The sequence below is a fragment of the Spermophilus citellus genome (genome assembly GCF_964194105.1).
Source record: "Spermophilus citellus genome assembly, chromosome: 17".
NCBI lineage: Eukaryota > Metazoa > Chordata > Mammalia > Rodentia > Sciuridae > Spermophilus > Spermophilus citellus.
In genome coordinates this window covers 39,451,361-39,468,566 of record NC_138199.1, presented here as the reverse complement: position 1 = coordinate 39,468,566, position 17,206 = coordinate 39,451,361, and the positions used below count along the sequence as shown (strand labels likewise).

The 17,206-nt window shown below is 36.5% G+C and overlaps 1 protein-coding gene across 1 annotated transcript in view; it reads left to right on the top strand.

The window, feature by feature from the left end:
• Positions 1–366: 366 nt before the first annotated feature.
• Positions 367–17,206, top strand: part of APPBP2 (amyloid beta precursor protein binding protein 2) — a 56,130-nt gene continuing 39,290 nt past the window's right edge. The window contains exon 1 of the mRNA XM_081270994.1: positions 367–1,162. Coding sequence (XP_081127120.1) covers positions 1,025–1,162 — 138 coding nt within the window. The 5' untranslated portion in view covers positions 367–1,024. The remainder of the gene's footprint in view (positions 1,163–17,206) is intronic.

The window sequence follows — 17,206 nt, the reverse complement described above, 5'->3', positions numbered from 1 at the left end:
GAAGAAGGAAAGCAGCTGAAACAAGGACTCCCATTTATTCGATAATCCTTTAAAGTCGGACTGCTAATCCTGGAAGAAGATTGAAATATTAATTTCTATCATTAAGTCCTCTCATAGACACGAATGAGCCTTTTTAAAAATCTTACCACTACAGTTGTCTTTGTGTCAGCCATAATCAGGCTAATCTTTCTACCCAATTCTTCTAGAGCGACTCCTATTCTTTTTTTATTTTTGTAAATTTTATTTGGATTAAGAAGAGTGATAAAAGTTCCAACGGGGCGAATAGGTCATACAATCAAAAGCAATCCCTTCCCTCATAATCTCTAGTTCCTGGACAGCGGTTTCTTAACTTGGGTTTAGGACTTTGGCTAAGGAAGGATTTCGATTTGTGAATTCCCTGAATGCATAATTTTCAACGTATGGATTACTGTGTACTTTTCTAGGGAGAGGATCCAAACTTTTACCTGAAACTCAAAAGGATCAGCGTCCAAGAAACCCGATACAGAATTTTGCTGAAGGACTCGAGTGATTCAGAATGGAGGGTTGAAAACTTGTAATAGTTTATCCCTGGGCAGAGTCTCGCATCTACCCTCATCCCAGGCCCCTCAAAAAGTAGGATGTGTGTGGGAGGGACGTCGCTCTTTCTTCCCAAGTTTTCCGCCTGCCGCATTCCTTCCTTCCAGCGCATCGGCGTGGCGCTGACGTCATGACGCCGCACACGCAGTCCCGCCCCTGCAGAGATCGGCGCTGGGACGGAACCCGGGTTCCTCTCAAACCCGGAATGTGAGGCTTCGGCCCGGTTGTCTGCTGCTCCCTGTCCCGCTCTCTACCCGCGCCTGCGTCTGCTGCCGCTTCCCTGCAGCTCGCCCCCTAGGAGCCAGGGCTGCCGTGCCCTTCTACCGTGTGCCCGCGTGGCTGCCACCGCCCCTCCGAATCCTCCGGGGCCGCAGAGGAGTTCGCTACGGAGGGAGGCGGGGGCCTTCGGGAGGAGGAGGCGGAGGAGGCGGAGGAGGAGGGAAGGAAGATGGCGGCCGTGGAACTAGAGTGGATCCCAGAGACTCTGTACAACACCGCCATCTCCGCTGTCGTGGACAACTACATCCGCTCCCGCCGAGACATCCGCTCCTTGCCCGAGAACATCCAGTTCGATGTTTACTATAAGGTACGGACCGCTGGCTGCTCCGGGCTCTCCTGCCGCAACCTCTGGAGCCGCACCCCCTTCCACGTCTGCGAACCCCCGCAGTTAACCCCTCACCCCTCGTAGCGGGCTAGCCGCCCAGACGTCTGGTGCGGTATCCACGATTCCAATACAGGAAACACCCTCTCTTCTCATTCTCTCTCTCCTAAACTTTAGGGCCTTGATGTTTCTTCCTAATGAGTATTACCCCATTTTGTTGTTCCCTTCTACACAGTGGCCCCCTGGAGTAGGCCTTTTGCGTGGACTTCCTCTGTTGCGCCTCTGTCCCATCCTTCTCTTCTATATTTTCCATTCTGTTCTTTCAGTTAAGTATCAGCAGCAGCTGGAGTTTTTGCTCTGCTCCTCCCCATCCCTTCCACTTTCTCACCCCATTGCCCTTCTTTCCCAAGTATCCCCCCCACCCCCACCCCCTCCTCGCGTTGCTTCCTTTCTTCTTTTTGATCCCAATTGGAAGGGAGTTGGGTATTGGAAATAGTCTGTGTGCTTTATTTGCATGTACTTTAAAGCTCCGAATTTTTTGGTTGACATTTGGTGTTGAATTGGGGATTTTATTAATATGAGAGTGTTGATCCACTCTTTAAAAAGGAAGGGGTGAAATTTCCTGAAAGAAAAAAAAATTAGAAATTTAAATTATGTATTTGAAAGTTGCAATCGTGCAGCATTCCTATGTCGCTCCCCCTCAAAAATCTCTGAACAAAAAGTCTCCAAGGAGTTTCAAGGGTAAGTGTTCTTAGACAATTTTTGCAGTGTTTTCAGAGGGAGGAGAACTTTATGAACTCGGAGCCTCCCTTTTCCTCTGCCCCTCCACATTTGAATGTGAACACTGGATTTATTATTCAGTGCTTGCCTTGAACCAGCATGGATAACCCCTAGTCACCAGTAGCTGCCTCGAAAAATGTAACTAGAAGTAGGATAGGATTTATTTTTTTAAATCTTAAATACTTCTTCTTGATTATACTTCTTGATTTGTAAATTGGCTGGAACAGTGTAAACTGATATCTAACAGATGTGTATGTTCATGTATGTGTATGGTGTGTTATGGGAGTTTTATTGGGAAGATTGCCTTCTTTCTCCACCCTCGGAATATTTTTTCAGGATTAGCAGCTGGCATACTGCATTCTGCTAAATCCAGTCTCTTTGTCCTAATTTTAACAATTAAAATGTGTCCCCCCCATTATTTGGAAAAGGTTAATTTTGGCTATGCATATTATTATCTTTGGATTTAGAGGAAAACTTCCCTCCTTTCAAATTCCTTGATACATTGGTTTACTTTTGTATATAGGTAAGGAAATTCTGTTCATTTAAGGTAAATTCTTCCCCAAGGACAAATTAGATCTTTCTCATACTGGACAACTGCAGTTTTGTGAGTGTCCATTTTATTAAATCATGTGTAATCTGGTACACTTTTTAGAGGAAATCACTGGGAATTTATTTTTGCTATTTGAATTTCTTCAAAATATTTGGGCATTTTTAGTAACTTTTACTTTTAATTGAAGGTTTTCCTTTGAAGATTATTATTAGCTGGTATGAACAGATGGTGCTTTGCCACATTTTCTGTCTCACATAGTTCACAAAGTTTTGAAATTGCTTCTTTTTGGTACGCTTTTACTCCTTTAAAAAAAAACATATAAGAGGAAAGGAGGAGTAGGAGAAAAATTATATAAGTGGAAGAAACGATTTATAGTAGAGGGGGTGGAGAGAGAGAAGGGGAGGGGAAGGGAGGGGAGGGGAGGGGGGATAGTGGAGAATGGGATAGACAGCAGAATCCATCAGTCACTAGAAAGGCAATTTGTAAATCAATGGAAATGTAACTGATGTGACACAGCAATCTGTATACGGGGTAAAAATGGGAGTTCATAACCCACTTGAATCAATCTGTGAAATATGGTATATTAAGAACTTTGTAATGTTTTGAACAACCAATAATAAAATAATAAAAATTAAAAAAAAAGAAAAAAAATTAAAAAAAAAAAAAAACCAACAACAACAACTGGGGATTGAACGCAGGGTGCTTTACCACTATCCTCTACAGTCCTTTGTATTTTTTTAGACAGGGTTTTGCTAAATTGCCTAAATTGGCCTTGAAGTTGCTATACGATTACAGGCTAGTCCCTGGGATTACAGGCGTGCACTTCCATGCCAGTCACACTTTACTCCTTACTGGTTGTATATTATTGTGAATATGGTACTGTGCTAAAGTGAAGGAAGGTATTTGATATGTGCCTGGAACTGTGTTAAGTGTTTTGACCTATATTGTCTTAGCCTCACAATTAAACTGTGTGAAGTAGAGTATGACCCTGTTTTATAGGTGAGAAAGTTAAGTAATTGAGTCAGGTTCTCAAATCTAGGGCTTAGTTTCTGAGTACTTTGCTTTTTTGCTTGGAAAGAATTTGTATCTTCAGGTAGTAGTTTATTTTATTTTTTTTTAAACTCTTTTTTTTTTAATATTTATTTATTCTTTTAGTTTTCGGCAGACACAACATCTTTGTATGTGGTGCTGAGGATCGAACCCGGGCCGCACGCATGCCAGGCGAGCGCGCTACCGCTTGAGCCACATCCCCAGCCCTAGTAGTTTATTTTAATGGAAGATATTATAGAACTAATTTTTTATGAACACCTATAGAAATACAGAGAAAGTCAATCAGTATTCCATTCTTTTTTTACTATTATTATTTTTTAAAATTTTGAGTCAGGGTCTCACTGAGTTGCTTAGGGCCTCACTAATTTGCCAAGGGTAATCTCTAACTTGATGCCTTAACTTTCCAAGTCACTGGGATTACAGGCCTGCACCACTATTCCCAGCTCAGGATTCCATTCTTTAATGGAGATATAAGAAGGATATTTAAATACAGTACTCACACATAAAACATTTTTTAAGCACTTTAAGTCCACACATAAATATAGATACTCATTCCCTGCCCAACTTGTAGAAGTTTTAGAAAATGAATTGTTTACAGTTTTCTCCACTTAAGAGCCAAAGAAAAAATCAGATCTCTTCTATAATCCCTAGTTTCATCAGTAGGCATAGTCATAGACAAAATACCGTAGTATTTTTGGAATAAAAAATTTCCATATGTTCAGGTCTGGGGTTGTGGCTCAGTGGTAAAATGCTTGGCTACATGTGTGAGGCACTGGGTTCAATTCTCAGTACCACATATAAATAAATGAAATAAAGGTCCATTGATAAATTAAAAATATTTTTTAAAATTTCCCTCTGGGGGGGAATGTCCTCGTGTGTGTGTGTGTTTTTTTTTTTTGTTTTTGTTTTTGTTTTTTAGTTGTAGATGGACACAGTACCTTTATTTTATTTATTTATTTTATGTGGTGCTCAGAATCAAGCCAAGTACCTCATTTGTGCAAGGCAAGCGCTCCACCTCAGACCCACAATTCCAACCCCCCTATTTTTTTTTTTTAATATTGTATTCTTAAGTTTTAGGTGGACACAATATCTTTATTTTACATTTATGTGGTGCTGAGGATCGAACATGCAGTGCCTCTTGCATGCTAGGCGGGCACTCTACCACTTAGCCACAACTCCAGGCCCCCCCCCCCCATATTTTTTTAAAAATACATTTTTTTTAATATTTATTTTTTGGTTGTAGTTGGACACAAAGGTATTGTACCTTTATTTTTTTATTTTTTTAATGTGGTGCTGAGGATCAAACCCAGGGCCTCACACATGCTAGGCTAGCGCTCTACCACTGAGCCATAACCCCAGGCCTGAAAATATTTTCAGTTGTAGATGGACACAATACCGTTATTTATTTTTACATGGTGCTGGGGATCAAACCCAGTGCCTCACACATGCTAGGCAAGTACTCTACCACTAAGCTATCCCAACCCCTCCCTATGTTCTTGATTGGTGTATTCCAATGTCACTATATTAATTTTGGTCAGTAGTTTCAGATGAAGGCGTAGTAGCAAAATACTAGTAGAAAAGGCTGTGCAATGAATAGAAGGTCAAGAAATAAGAATGTTGACTGCTCCTGAAGAAGGGAAGGGAGAGAGATAAAAAGAGTGAGAGATTGAATATACTAGTTAGGCAGAAAATAGGTTAAGGAGCAGAAGCATTAAATAATGAGTCTTGGACCTTTTTGGTCTTTCCTCTTTCATCATTCATAAATTAAGGAATTAGTCTTAATTTGACATTGGGGAAAGAAATACATCTTTTCTCTGAGAACAGAAGGAAAGAGTTAACAACCAGGGTATAGAGGTAAGTTTGCAAAAAATGATTGTCACAAATTTGGAGGTATCATACTATGTACCAAAATGAATTCCACATGAATTGAAAGATTTAAATATGGCTATTGAGGACTGGGGATGTGGCTCAAGCGGTAGCGCGCTTGCCTGGCATGCGTGCGTCCCGGGTTCGATCCCCAGCACCACATACCAACAAAGATGTTGTGTCCACCAAAAACTGAAAAATAAATATTAAAATTCTCTCTCTCTCTCTCAAAAATAAATAAATAAATAGATAGATAGATATGGCTATTGAAACCTTGGAAGTGTTAGAATAAATTATTGGGTCAGTATATTTTACAGTGGGAAATGGCTGAAATGTCTTCTTGAAAGTTTGTTTTTTTTTTTTTTTTTTTTTTTTTTTTGGTACCAGGATTGAACCCAGGGGCATTTAACCACTGATCTACATTCCAGCCTTTTTAATTTTTTGGGACAGGGTTTTGCTAAGTCATTGAGGCTGGGATTACAGTCGTGTACCACTGTGCCCAGCTTTGAAACAAATTGTTTTTAAGGTAATTTACAAATTATAAAAATGTAAAACATTTTTCAAAATTTATAAAGAGGTGAATACCTCTGCTACTTATCTTGCCAACATTGTACTGCCATCTTGGCATGGAGAAGACTTTTCTAAGCATGAAACCAAAAACCAGGAGGGGAAAATAAAATTGATACTTTTTAATACTTTTTTTTAAAAATAGGTGGGATTTAATAGGTAAAAGACAGCTTTCCTAATACAGAAAGATCAAATCAGTATGAAAAAGGCAAACTACCTCATGTCCAAAGAACTTGAACTGGCTAGCTTATATGAGGAAAAATGCTCAGTAATCATCAAAGGATGCACAACTGAAATGCAGATTCAAATATCAGATCAAGCCAAGGCAGTCAAGAAGATGAAAGAACAAAATCTGTGGGACTTACACCACCAAATACCTAGCAGTAATACTTTTAAAAGTATGAAAAAAAGATTAAGATAGTATAGTATTGGCAGCAGTGAAACAAAAATAGTTCAGAAAAAGACTGATATGTAGACTGTCACTTGCTTTATGATAAAAGAGACATAGTACAATGGGGAAAGGAAGGTCAAAGAAATGGTGTTGGTCAGTTTGGTATCTGTGAGGAGAGAAAAGGTATCTTAATCTTACCTCACACCATATACAAAAATCATTTCCAAATGAATTGCTGATATAAATGTGAAAAATAAAATAGTTTTGAGTTTGTTTTTGTTTTTCTTGTTGTTTTTAAACCAGGGATTGAATCCAGGAATGCTTAACCACTAAGCCACATCCCCAGCCCTTTTTTATTTTAAGACAGGGTCTTGTTAAGTTGCTTAGGCTCACCAAGTTGCTGAGGCTAACTTTGAACTTGTGATCCTCCTTCATCACCCTCTTGAGGAGCTGGGATTACAGGCATGCGCCACCATACCTGGCTAATAGTTTTATAAGAAAAAATTTTCTATTATGTCATCAGAGATTTATTAAATGGAATACAAATCAGCTAACTGTAAAGAAAGTTTTTTTTTTAAATGACTATATTAAAATCCAAAACATCTGTTCATCAAAAGATACCTTAAGAGAGTGAAAAGCCAAACCACAGAATGGTGGAAGATATTTGCAGTACATATATCTGACAGGAGCCATATGCATCTAAAGAAATACAAATTAATAGCAAAGAAAAATAACTCATTTTCTAAAAAAGGTTTTTTTTTTTTTTAAATAATGAAAGAACTTTAATAGGCATTCAAAAAAGAGAATATTCAAAGGCCAATTAGTTACTTAGTCTCATTTCATCTTCAGGGAAGTATTTTTTCACCATACACTCATCAAAATGATTACACGAGAAAGAAAAAAAATTGTTGATATGGAACAATAAAACTTGTATAGTGTTAGTAGGAGTGTAAATTGATATGTCATTTTGGATAATTAACATTACTAAAACTGAAAGTATATGCCTGTATATATACATCCTATAATTCATTAATTCCACTTTAAGATATACATACGCAGAAATTTTCATAGCAAAATTTCATAATAACCAAAAAGTGGAAATTTTCCAAATTCTCATCAATAGGAGAATTAATAAATTATGGAATAGTCATATTATACAGTGAAAATGAATGAACAACTACTTGAAATAAGATAGATGAGTTTCACAAATGTTAGCAGGTAAAATAATCACAGTACAGTAGTCTCTCTTTATCTGAGATTTCACTTTCTGTGGTTTTTGTTACCTGTGATCTGCCATGATCTAAAAATATTAAATGGAAAATTCCAAAAGTAAACAATTCATAAATTTTAAATAGTTTGCTGTTCTGAATAGTACAGTGAAATCTCTCCATGTCCAGCTTCGTCCTATTGTATGTGAATTACCTCATAGACCAGTGTATCCATGTTGTATATGCTACCTTTGAGGCACTTAGTAGTTATCCCAGTTTTCAAATAGAATACCCCATATGACAATGCTTATGTTCAAGTAACCTTTATCTTATTTAATAAAAGCCCCCAAACACAGGAGTAGTGATGAAAGGAGGCACCCAGGTATAAAACATGAAGGACAGATTAATTTGTACTATGTGGCAATTCTACAGGACATGTGGAGACAAAACATTGTGTGTGCGTGTGTGTGTGTGTGTGTGGGGGGGGTAACAATCACAATTATTAATGGGATGTTTGTGATTGCTGGGCACTGTACAACGTCTCAAAACCTTAGAATCAGATGAACATCAACACTCATTTCCTGTTCCATATTTTTGCACATTTTTATCACAGCAATAACTGAAAACAGCTTCTTAAAGATATCAGTGAAAGTAAGGGTAACAGTCTGAGTTGGTACAGCGTGATACAGATGTTGAATATTATTTCTCTCAGATTAAAAATGTCCTACAGTGCACCAAGGTACCTTGTTGCATCGTTTGGAAACTGTGAGTATATGTATACTTTATGATTCCATTTATAGACTCTCAAAAGCAGCCAAAATTAAGGTGTTGGAAGTTAGGAGAGGTTACCCTGGTAGAACAGTGACTATCTAGGACAATGAGGGGAGGCCTTGGGGATTCTGATCTGGATACTGTGTATTTACTTTGTGAAAATTTATTAAACTTTGAGTTTAAAATTTGAGTTGTGTACTCTTTTGTATTTGTGTTGGGCTTAAAGAAAAATATTTTAAAAATAGTATTCAGTATTCACCTATCAGATTGTCAAGGTTTAAAAATTCAAATCACTCATACACTTTAATCCACAATACCATTTAGAGAATTTTCCTGTAGAAATGTTTGTTGAGTGTACAGAAAATGCTACTGATGTTTATTTAATGCAGCAGAAATCAAAGACAACTATATTCTAATCAATTAGAAATGGAATATTGTATTGTAGGCATTAAGTATGAGGATTCTATACTTTGTATACAACCAGAGATATGAAAAATTGTGTTCTATATGTGTAATATGAACTATAATGCATTCTGCTGTCATATATAACAAATTAGAATAAAAATTTTTAAAAAATGAGAATTCTGTATATCCTGGACTAGAGATGCCAGAGCACAGAGCAGTTGGGGAAAATAGTAATTTACTTGTTGTAAAGTAATATGAAAGCATAATCTGCTATGTGTTTTTAATATGTATGTTACTCTGCTGAAAAATCAAGAGGAACACAAGAAAATTTTAATATTTACTCAAGTATAGGATTGCAGTCATTTTTAGAAATGTGTGTATATATACTTTTAAAATATATTTTTCTAATACTTGGATTTTTGGGGGGCCGTATATTAACTTTGGTAAGCAGAAAAAAATGTATTTAAAGAAAGAAAGTAGAAGGTGGGTGCTCTGGCATGTGCCTGTAACCCCAGCAATTCAAGAGGCTGAGACAGGAAGATCACAGTTTGAGGCCAGTCTCAGCACTTTAGCGAGACCCTGTTTTAAAATAAAAAATAAAACAGACTAATGATGTAACTCAAGGGTAAAGAGCCCCTGGATTCAATCCCCAGTACCAAAAAAGAAAAGTAGAATTTTTAATAGTAAAATATCTTGGGGCTGGGGATGTAGCTCAATGATAGAGCATGTCTTAATCTGCAGGAGGCCCTGGATTCAATATTGGGAGGAGGGAGGTCAGTTATCTTGGACACAAAGTTGTACTAAGAGGGAAATAGCCTGACTACTGATTTTTTTAAAGTCAGAATGAATGAGAACTAAGTCCTTTAAAAATAGGTAATTTATCTAATATTTAATTCATTAGCTAGCCAAATAAAGAAACATATGAGAAAGCTAAAAATTAGGAAGGTGAAAGAAAGAAAGCTAAAATTAGGAAGGGCAAACAACTATTGATACAATAGGAAGGAGAAAAATAGCTTTTTAAATTGTGGAATAGCTTTTTTTTTTTTTAATTTTCTTTTCTTTAGTTGTAGATGAACACAGTACCTTTAGTTTGTTTTTTATTTGTTTTTATGAGTTGCCGAGGATCTAACCCAGTGCCTCACATGTGTGAGGCAAGCGTTCTGCCACTGAGCCACAACCCCAGTCCATAAATTGTGGAATAGCTTTTTAAAATGTAAAATAACTTATTTAATACCATGCTAATCAGACAGAAATTGTGTTTTAGGAAAAAAATTAACTTACTGAAATTTATGGATAAAATAAATAAAAATTATTTATTGAAATTATGTTTGTAGGGCTGGGGCAATAGCTCAGTGGCAGAACGCTTGCCTAGCATATGTGAGGCACTTAGCACTACATAAAAATAAGAAAAGGCATGCTGTCCATCTACTACTAGTACAACAACACAACAACAAAGAATTGTTTGTAAGAAAATACAAATGGCCTGAGAGAGAACATTCGGAGGTTAGATCACAAGAATAAAAGAATCTTGTAAGTGAAGATAACATGCTTATTAAAATATTACTTTATGGGGCTGGGGTGGTGGCTCAGTGGTAGAGCGCTCGCCTAGCATGCATGAGGCACTGGGTTCGATCCTCGGCACCACATAAAAACAAACTAATGTGTCCACCTAAAACTAAAAGATACATAAATAAATAAATATTAAAAAAATATTACTTTATTATAAAGATAAAGGGTATTTTGTAAGGCTTTAAAGAAAAATGTTGATGGAAAAAATTTTAGTATATACCAGGGTAGAGAAGAATAATGAATTCTTATTTATCCACCACAGAGCTTAAAAAGATTATCAGTTCTTAGCCAGTCTTGTCACTGAATCTATTTTTTCCCCCTTTTCCCCCTTTCTTGTGTTTGTAAGTAAATCTAGACACCATATCATTTCATCTGTAAATATTTTGATATCCATTATACTATTATGCCTGAGAAAGCTTAATGGTGATTCCTTAATTTATTAAATATCCAGTCATTGTTCAAATTTTTAGTTGACTCAGATGTCAAATTTGTATGTATTTTTCAGTTTACTTGTTTGGATAAGGATCCAGGTAAGTTCCACACCTTAAGCGGTTAGTATATCTGTCTATCTTTTGGTTTCTTTTGCGATACTAGGGAATGAACATAGGGTCTTGCACATGCTAGGCAATTGCTCTACAATGGGGCTTCAGTTGTGGCCCTCTTTTTTTTTTTTTAATTGTGAGACAGGGTTTTGCTAAATTGCTCAAACTGGCCTCAAACTTGTGATCCTCATATCTTAGCCTCCAAATAGCTGGGATTATAGGTGTGCACCATCTAGCCCAATTGCTATATTGCTGAAGTTTCTCTTTATATTTCACTTTTCATTTTTGTTTTGTCTTCTTAGCAATTCATTTTTTGAAGAAATAGGTTCCTTTGTCCTATAAACTCTGCAGTTTCCCACAATCTAAACTTCACTGATGAATATATAAAACATTTTCATTACTCCTCAATACCTGGCGTTTTTGCATTTGTCTGTGATGACTTTATGGGTTTCATTGGTTTCTGACCAGCTGTTAATTCCAGTTTCTGCATTTATTGTTGGTAAATCATCTAGATAATATGAATTTTTGCTGCATACTCATATGAGTCTTAATCTGTAGGCTTCAGTTTCTCATGGGGGACTTTTTGCTCCTGTCTTTGGGCAGGCAATTAATTTTTAGGTTCCTTTGCTTATAGAATATGCTACGTGAACTCTTTTCTGATCTTTGCTATTCTAGCATGAAGTCATTCAGAGGTATAAAGTATTCTATTTCTTTCTTCCCAGCTGTTTTCAAGTTTATATTTTCTTAATTTTTGGCAACTGTGGGATTTCTAGGCTTGAAACACAGCTGTTTATACAAAACTTATTTTGTGACATTATATTCTGTATTTTCCTATTTGAAAAGGACTAGAAGGTTTGTCTGTGTTTGTTCTATTCATCATATATCTAGAAGTTTTACTCCCATTCCTCTGCAAAACTCAACTGAATTTCTTTCTTGAAGAATGTATTTTATTTGTGTTCCTTCAGCTCTCTGGCTACTTTCATCATTATTTTGTGAACTTCATTTTTCTATTCGATAGATTATCTAATTTTTTTAGATCAGGGAGTAGTTTTACTGACTTTATTGCTGTGGTGATTATAGTCACCACTATTAAAACTTAGCATAGTACCTTGTGCAGATGTTCCTGATATTTATGAAGTTAATAAAAATGGTGGGGGCGGGGCTGGGGATATAGCTTAGTTGGTAGAGTGCTGGCCTCACACGCACAAGGCCCTGGATTTAATCCCCAGCACCACAAAATAAATAAATAAAAATGGCGGTGGGGTGTGTTTAGTCCAGTGGCTGCCACTTGAGCCACATCCCCAGCCCCTAGAATTTATTCTTGATTTTATTTTTTTTATAGGGGCTACTTGGAATTTAACCCAGGGACGCTTTACCACTGAGCCACATCCCCAGCCCTTTTTATTTTTTATTTTGAGGCAGGGTCTCACTAAGTTGCCTGGGACTTCATTAAGCTGCTCAAGCTGCCCTTGGACTTGCTGTCCTCCTGCCTCAGCTTCCTGAGTTGCTGAGATTACAGGCATGTGTCATTGTGCCTGGCTCCAAATTTTTGTCTTTAAGTTTATACCAGTTGGGCATGGTGGCACACACCTGTAATCCCAGTAAGTCAGGAGTCTGAGGCAGGAGGATCATAAGTTCAAAGCCAGCCTCAGCAGTTTAGCGAGACCCTCAAAATAAAAAATTAAAAGGGGCTGAGGATGTAGCTCAGTAGTTAAGTGCCCCTTGGTTATATCCCCAGTATAAAAACAAACAAACAAAAAACAAGTGTATAAGTTTTGGTGTGGAGACAATAGAAATTGTATGTGAGCTGGGCTTGTTGACACATGCCTATCATACCAGCTACTTGGGAGGCTGAGGATAGGAGAATCCCCAATTCAAAGCCAGCTTGAGTAAATTAGTGACATCTCGTCTCACAATAAAGAATTAAAAGAACTGGGGATGTAGCTTAGTGGTACAGTGTGCCTGTCTTCAGGCCTCGGTATTGTAAAAGAAAAAAAAATGTATGCATTTGGAGTATTTCCCTTTATGTCAGATTTACCAACTTCTGGATTGTATCAATAAATAGAATAATAGTACTAATATGTGGTTGACTAATTATAAATTTCAGATTAGAAATTGTCTTGCATTTTTTGTTGTTTCTTCTGAGTGCCAGCCAAAGGAGATAACTACTAATTTGGATTATTCATTCTGAAAATAATGAATGCATATCTATTGCTAGGCATTGTGCTAGGTTCTGGGGATATTATAGTAGTGATTATGCCCACTTCATAGAGTAGTGTGTAATGGAGTGACACATTTAACAAATATCCACTTAAGTGAATGCATGTTGCTATTATGAAGGGAAAGCACAGTGTGTTGTGGGAAAGTATAACAGGAGACAGTTTAGATTGGGGAGTCAGGGAAAGGTCTGAGAAAGTGAAATATTAGTTGAGATAATTTGAATTACAAATTAACAGGCAAAGAATCATGGTAAGGAGATAGAAGTCATGAGCTAAAAGAAACCTAAGGTGGCAGGAATACAGAAGAAAGCGAAAGAACAATAGAAGGTGAGGTCAGAAAGATGGGTGGGGGTGAGACAAGTTATAGGAACTTATTGGTCAAAGATTTTGGACTTGTTCAAATGTGTTAGGGTGCCATTGAAGGGTATTTATTTGTTTCTTTTGCAGTACTGGGGATTGAGCCCAGGGCCTCACACATGCTAGGCAAGCACTGTACCACTGAGATACATCCCCACCCTTTTTCTTCTTTATTTATTTTTAAATTGAATTTGAGACAGGGTCTCGATAAGTTGCCTAGGCTGGCTTTGAACTTGTATTCCTCCTGCCTCAATTCCCTAACCTCATTCTCTGAGATTACAGGCATGTGCCACTGCACCCAACTCATTAAAAGGTTTTACTTAAAAAAAAAAAAAAAATTGGGGAGTACTGGGAATGGAACTCAGGCCATTTACCACTGAGCTACATACCCCAATCCTTTTTATTTTATTTTTGAAATAGTCTAAATTGCTGAGGCTGGTCTTGAACTTGAGATCTCTCTATCTCAGCCTTCAAAGTTACTAGGATCATTGGAAGGTACCTGACTAATTAAAAGGTTTTAAACAGGGGAATGACATGGTATGATTTACTTTTTACAAAGATAGTTGTGGCTACTGTGTGGGCAGTTGACTAAAGGGGAACAGGCTGAGGCAGGAGGATTGCAAGTTTAAGGTAGTTTAGCAAGCCCCTGTTTCAAAATTTTAAAAAAGGATTCAGGATGTACTTCAGTGGTAAGCTCCCCTGGATTTAATCCCCAATACTGCAAAAATAAATAATACTAAAGTAAAAATTAAAGAATATTAATGCAGAGTCCAGTTCTACTAAACCTTTGTAGTAATTCAGGTTAAAGATGATGATAACGGTGGAGGTGAAAGTTTTTAGATAGTAATCCTATACCGTTGATATAAACATTTTATTAACTATTATGCATATAAAACATAGGTACACAATTTAAAAACCAAAATAAAAATATATTAACTCAAACGTTTTGGGAACTTGTTCAGTTTTTGTGTTATCATGGTCATTTTAATTGATAATAATCTTTCATTTTTGAAAGTCTTTTTTTTTTTTCCAATGATTCAGTGACTTGCAAACAGTTACAAACATGTGAGATGCATGAGTTTCCATATGTGCGTGCGTGCATGTGGGCACCTATGTGACTTCAGTTTTTTTTACATTATAGTTTTGGACTCAATTTCTTGAATGCCTTTTTCTAAATCTTTCTGGTTTTTGTTGTTGTTGTTAGGAATTAAACAGATTACTTTGTTAATTAATTTGTTAATTTGCTGTTAAGATTATGCTGTTTACTCTTAATTTGTGGTAATTTTGAAATGAGTTGGGAAGCAGTTATGCCAGTTGAAAATGTTCGGAGATTTTTATTTCCACCTTTATCTCCCAAGGGGTTCTCTGGATTTTGGGCTGTCTTGCATTGCTGTGGGAATAGTTGCTTTAATTTTCTTTCAAGATTTTTATTTTAGATCCTGGAAACCTTTGCTTCTAAAAACATCACTAGGCAGTTCATTTTTTTATTAGACCCCTTTGTGTATTAATGAAAATAACTCTTACACATATATTATTAATATTTTATGTAGTATTGTTGAATTTTAATAGTGTTTTATATTCGTGAACATTTTAGGTTTTTATACAGTCAGTTTCCTTGATGTATGTTTGGTTGTTACTGAGGATTGAACCCAGGGGAACTTAACCATTAAGCCACATCCCCAGCACATTTTATATTTTATTTTGAGATAGGGTATTGCTAAGTTGCTTAGGGCCTCACTAAGTTGCTGAGGCTGTCTCTGACCTCCCGATCCTTCTGCCTCAGCCTCCCAGACTACTTACAGGCGTGTGCTACCAGGCCTAGCTTCCTTGATGATTTTTATTTGTGATATAATCAGTGTTATTTTGTTTTGTAAATTTTTTTAAAGTTGTTGATGGACCTTTGTTTTATTCATTTATTTATGTGGTGCTGAGAATTTAACCCGACATGCTAGGTAAGCGCTCTACTACTGAGCCACAATCCCAGCCCATAATCAGTGTTTAAAAGAAGTAATATTAGAACTGGGGGTGTGGCTTAGTGGTAGAGCACTTTTAATATTTTTAATTTTTTTTAAATATACTTTTAGTTATAGATGAACATGATATCTTAGTTTCACCTTTTTTTTTTTTTAATGCTGAGGATCAAACCCAGTGCCTCACACATCTTACACATGCGAGGCAAGTGCTCAACAACTGAGCTACAATCCCAGCTCTGAATTTTTTTTTTTTTTTACATTTAAAATTTTGATAAATCTGGTATATACTTTATCAGGTAGGTATTTTTGTTTTCCCTTTTATGTGCTGCTATTAACTATTTTTCTTTTAGCAATTAAAATGCCTTTGTCATGTTGTTACATATACTAAAGTATGTTTTATTTGTTTCTCTATCTGGTGGCAGGTATTACTACATCTAGACTACTTCTAGGAATAAGGAATAATTTGACTTTTATTTTTCTTAAGCTAGAAATACTCAAAATAACCTTTCCATAGCTTTATTACTCTGTAGATACAGAATATAAAGATCAGAATAATGAACTAAAATAAGTCTATTTTTAAAAATCAGATATAAGGATCATTACTAGAACCTAGAACCTCAGTTTCCCCTTCTCTATGTTAATCTTTAGGTCTAATATTAAAAGATTTAAAATCTCCCATTTTATGTTTTCTTAATTTTCATTATTTCAAGAGGCAGTTTATTGTAAGGTATTAAGAATATGGATGTAGGAACAGACCGCCAGAGGTCAGATTCCTGAATTGCTTTCTTTGGTGGCAGTGGGGATTGAACCCAGGGTGCTGTACCACTGAGCTACATTCCCAGCCCCTTAAAAAAAAGAAAAGAACAAGAAGTGTGTGTGTGTGTGTGTGTGTGTGTGTGTGTGTGTGTGTGACATTTATTTATTTATTTTAAATTTTGAGACAGGGCCCAGGTTGGCCTTGAATTTGTGATCGTCTTGCCTTAGCTTCTCTAGTGCCTGGGATTACAGGAAAGTGCCACAGTGCCTTGCCTAACATTTCTTAATTGTATGATTTTGAGCGTGTTATTTAACTTCGTATGCTTCAGTTTCCACGTCTGTAAAAGGACAAAATGACTGACTTATGAAAAGCACTGAGAACAGTCCTTGTCTCATATAAGACTTCTATAAGAATTAGGGGCTGGGATTGTGGCTTGGTGGTAGAGCACTTGCCTAGCACGTGTGAGGCCCTGGGTTCAATTCTCAACACCACATATAAATAAATAAAATAAATGTCCATTGCCAACTAAAATAATAATAATAATAATAATAATAATTAAGTGCGATTTAGTTGTTGAATCAAACCCAGGGCCTCACACATTCTAGGCAAGCTCTCCACCACTGAGCTATAACCCCAGCTCTAGATGCTGTTTTTATACGAGATTGTTATTAAAAAAAAAAAACCTTTAGGTCATACATTGTATTAATTTGCACTTATTGGTTAAATTTGGTAAGGATGAAGCAATTAAACTTAAATAAAAAAATTATTATCCTCTTCCCACAATTTAAATGTGAACCCATTTTTACCTAGAAAATTTAAATTTCAGTATATAGAAATGTTGGTGCTTGTAATAGGAAATATTTTGAAACTGTAACTAAGGCAGCAATTATCCTAAATTCTATTTTCAAATCTCACTTAGTAGAATGGACCAATTTTCAGTCATCAAAGCGATATTGTAAGTCATAGAACACATAACATTGAATTTATGTATTTTCAACTAGTGAATACAGGCAAAATGGTTATA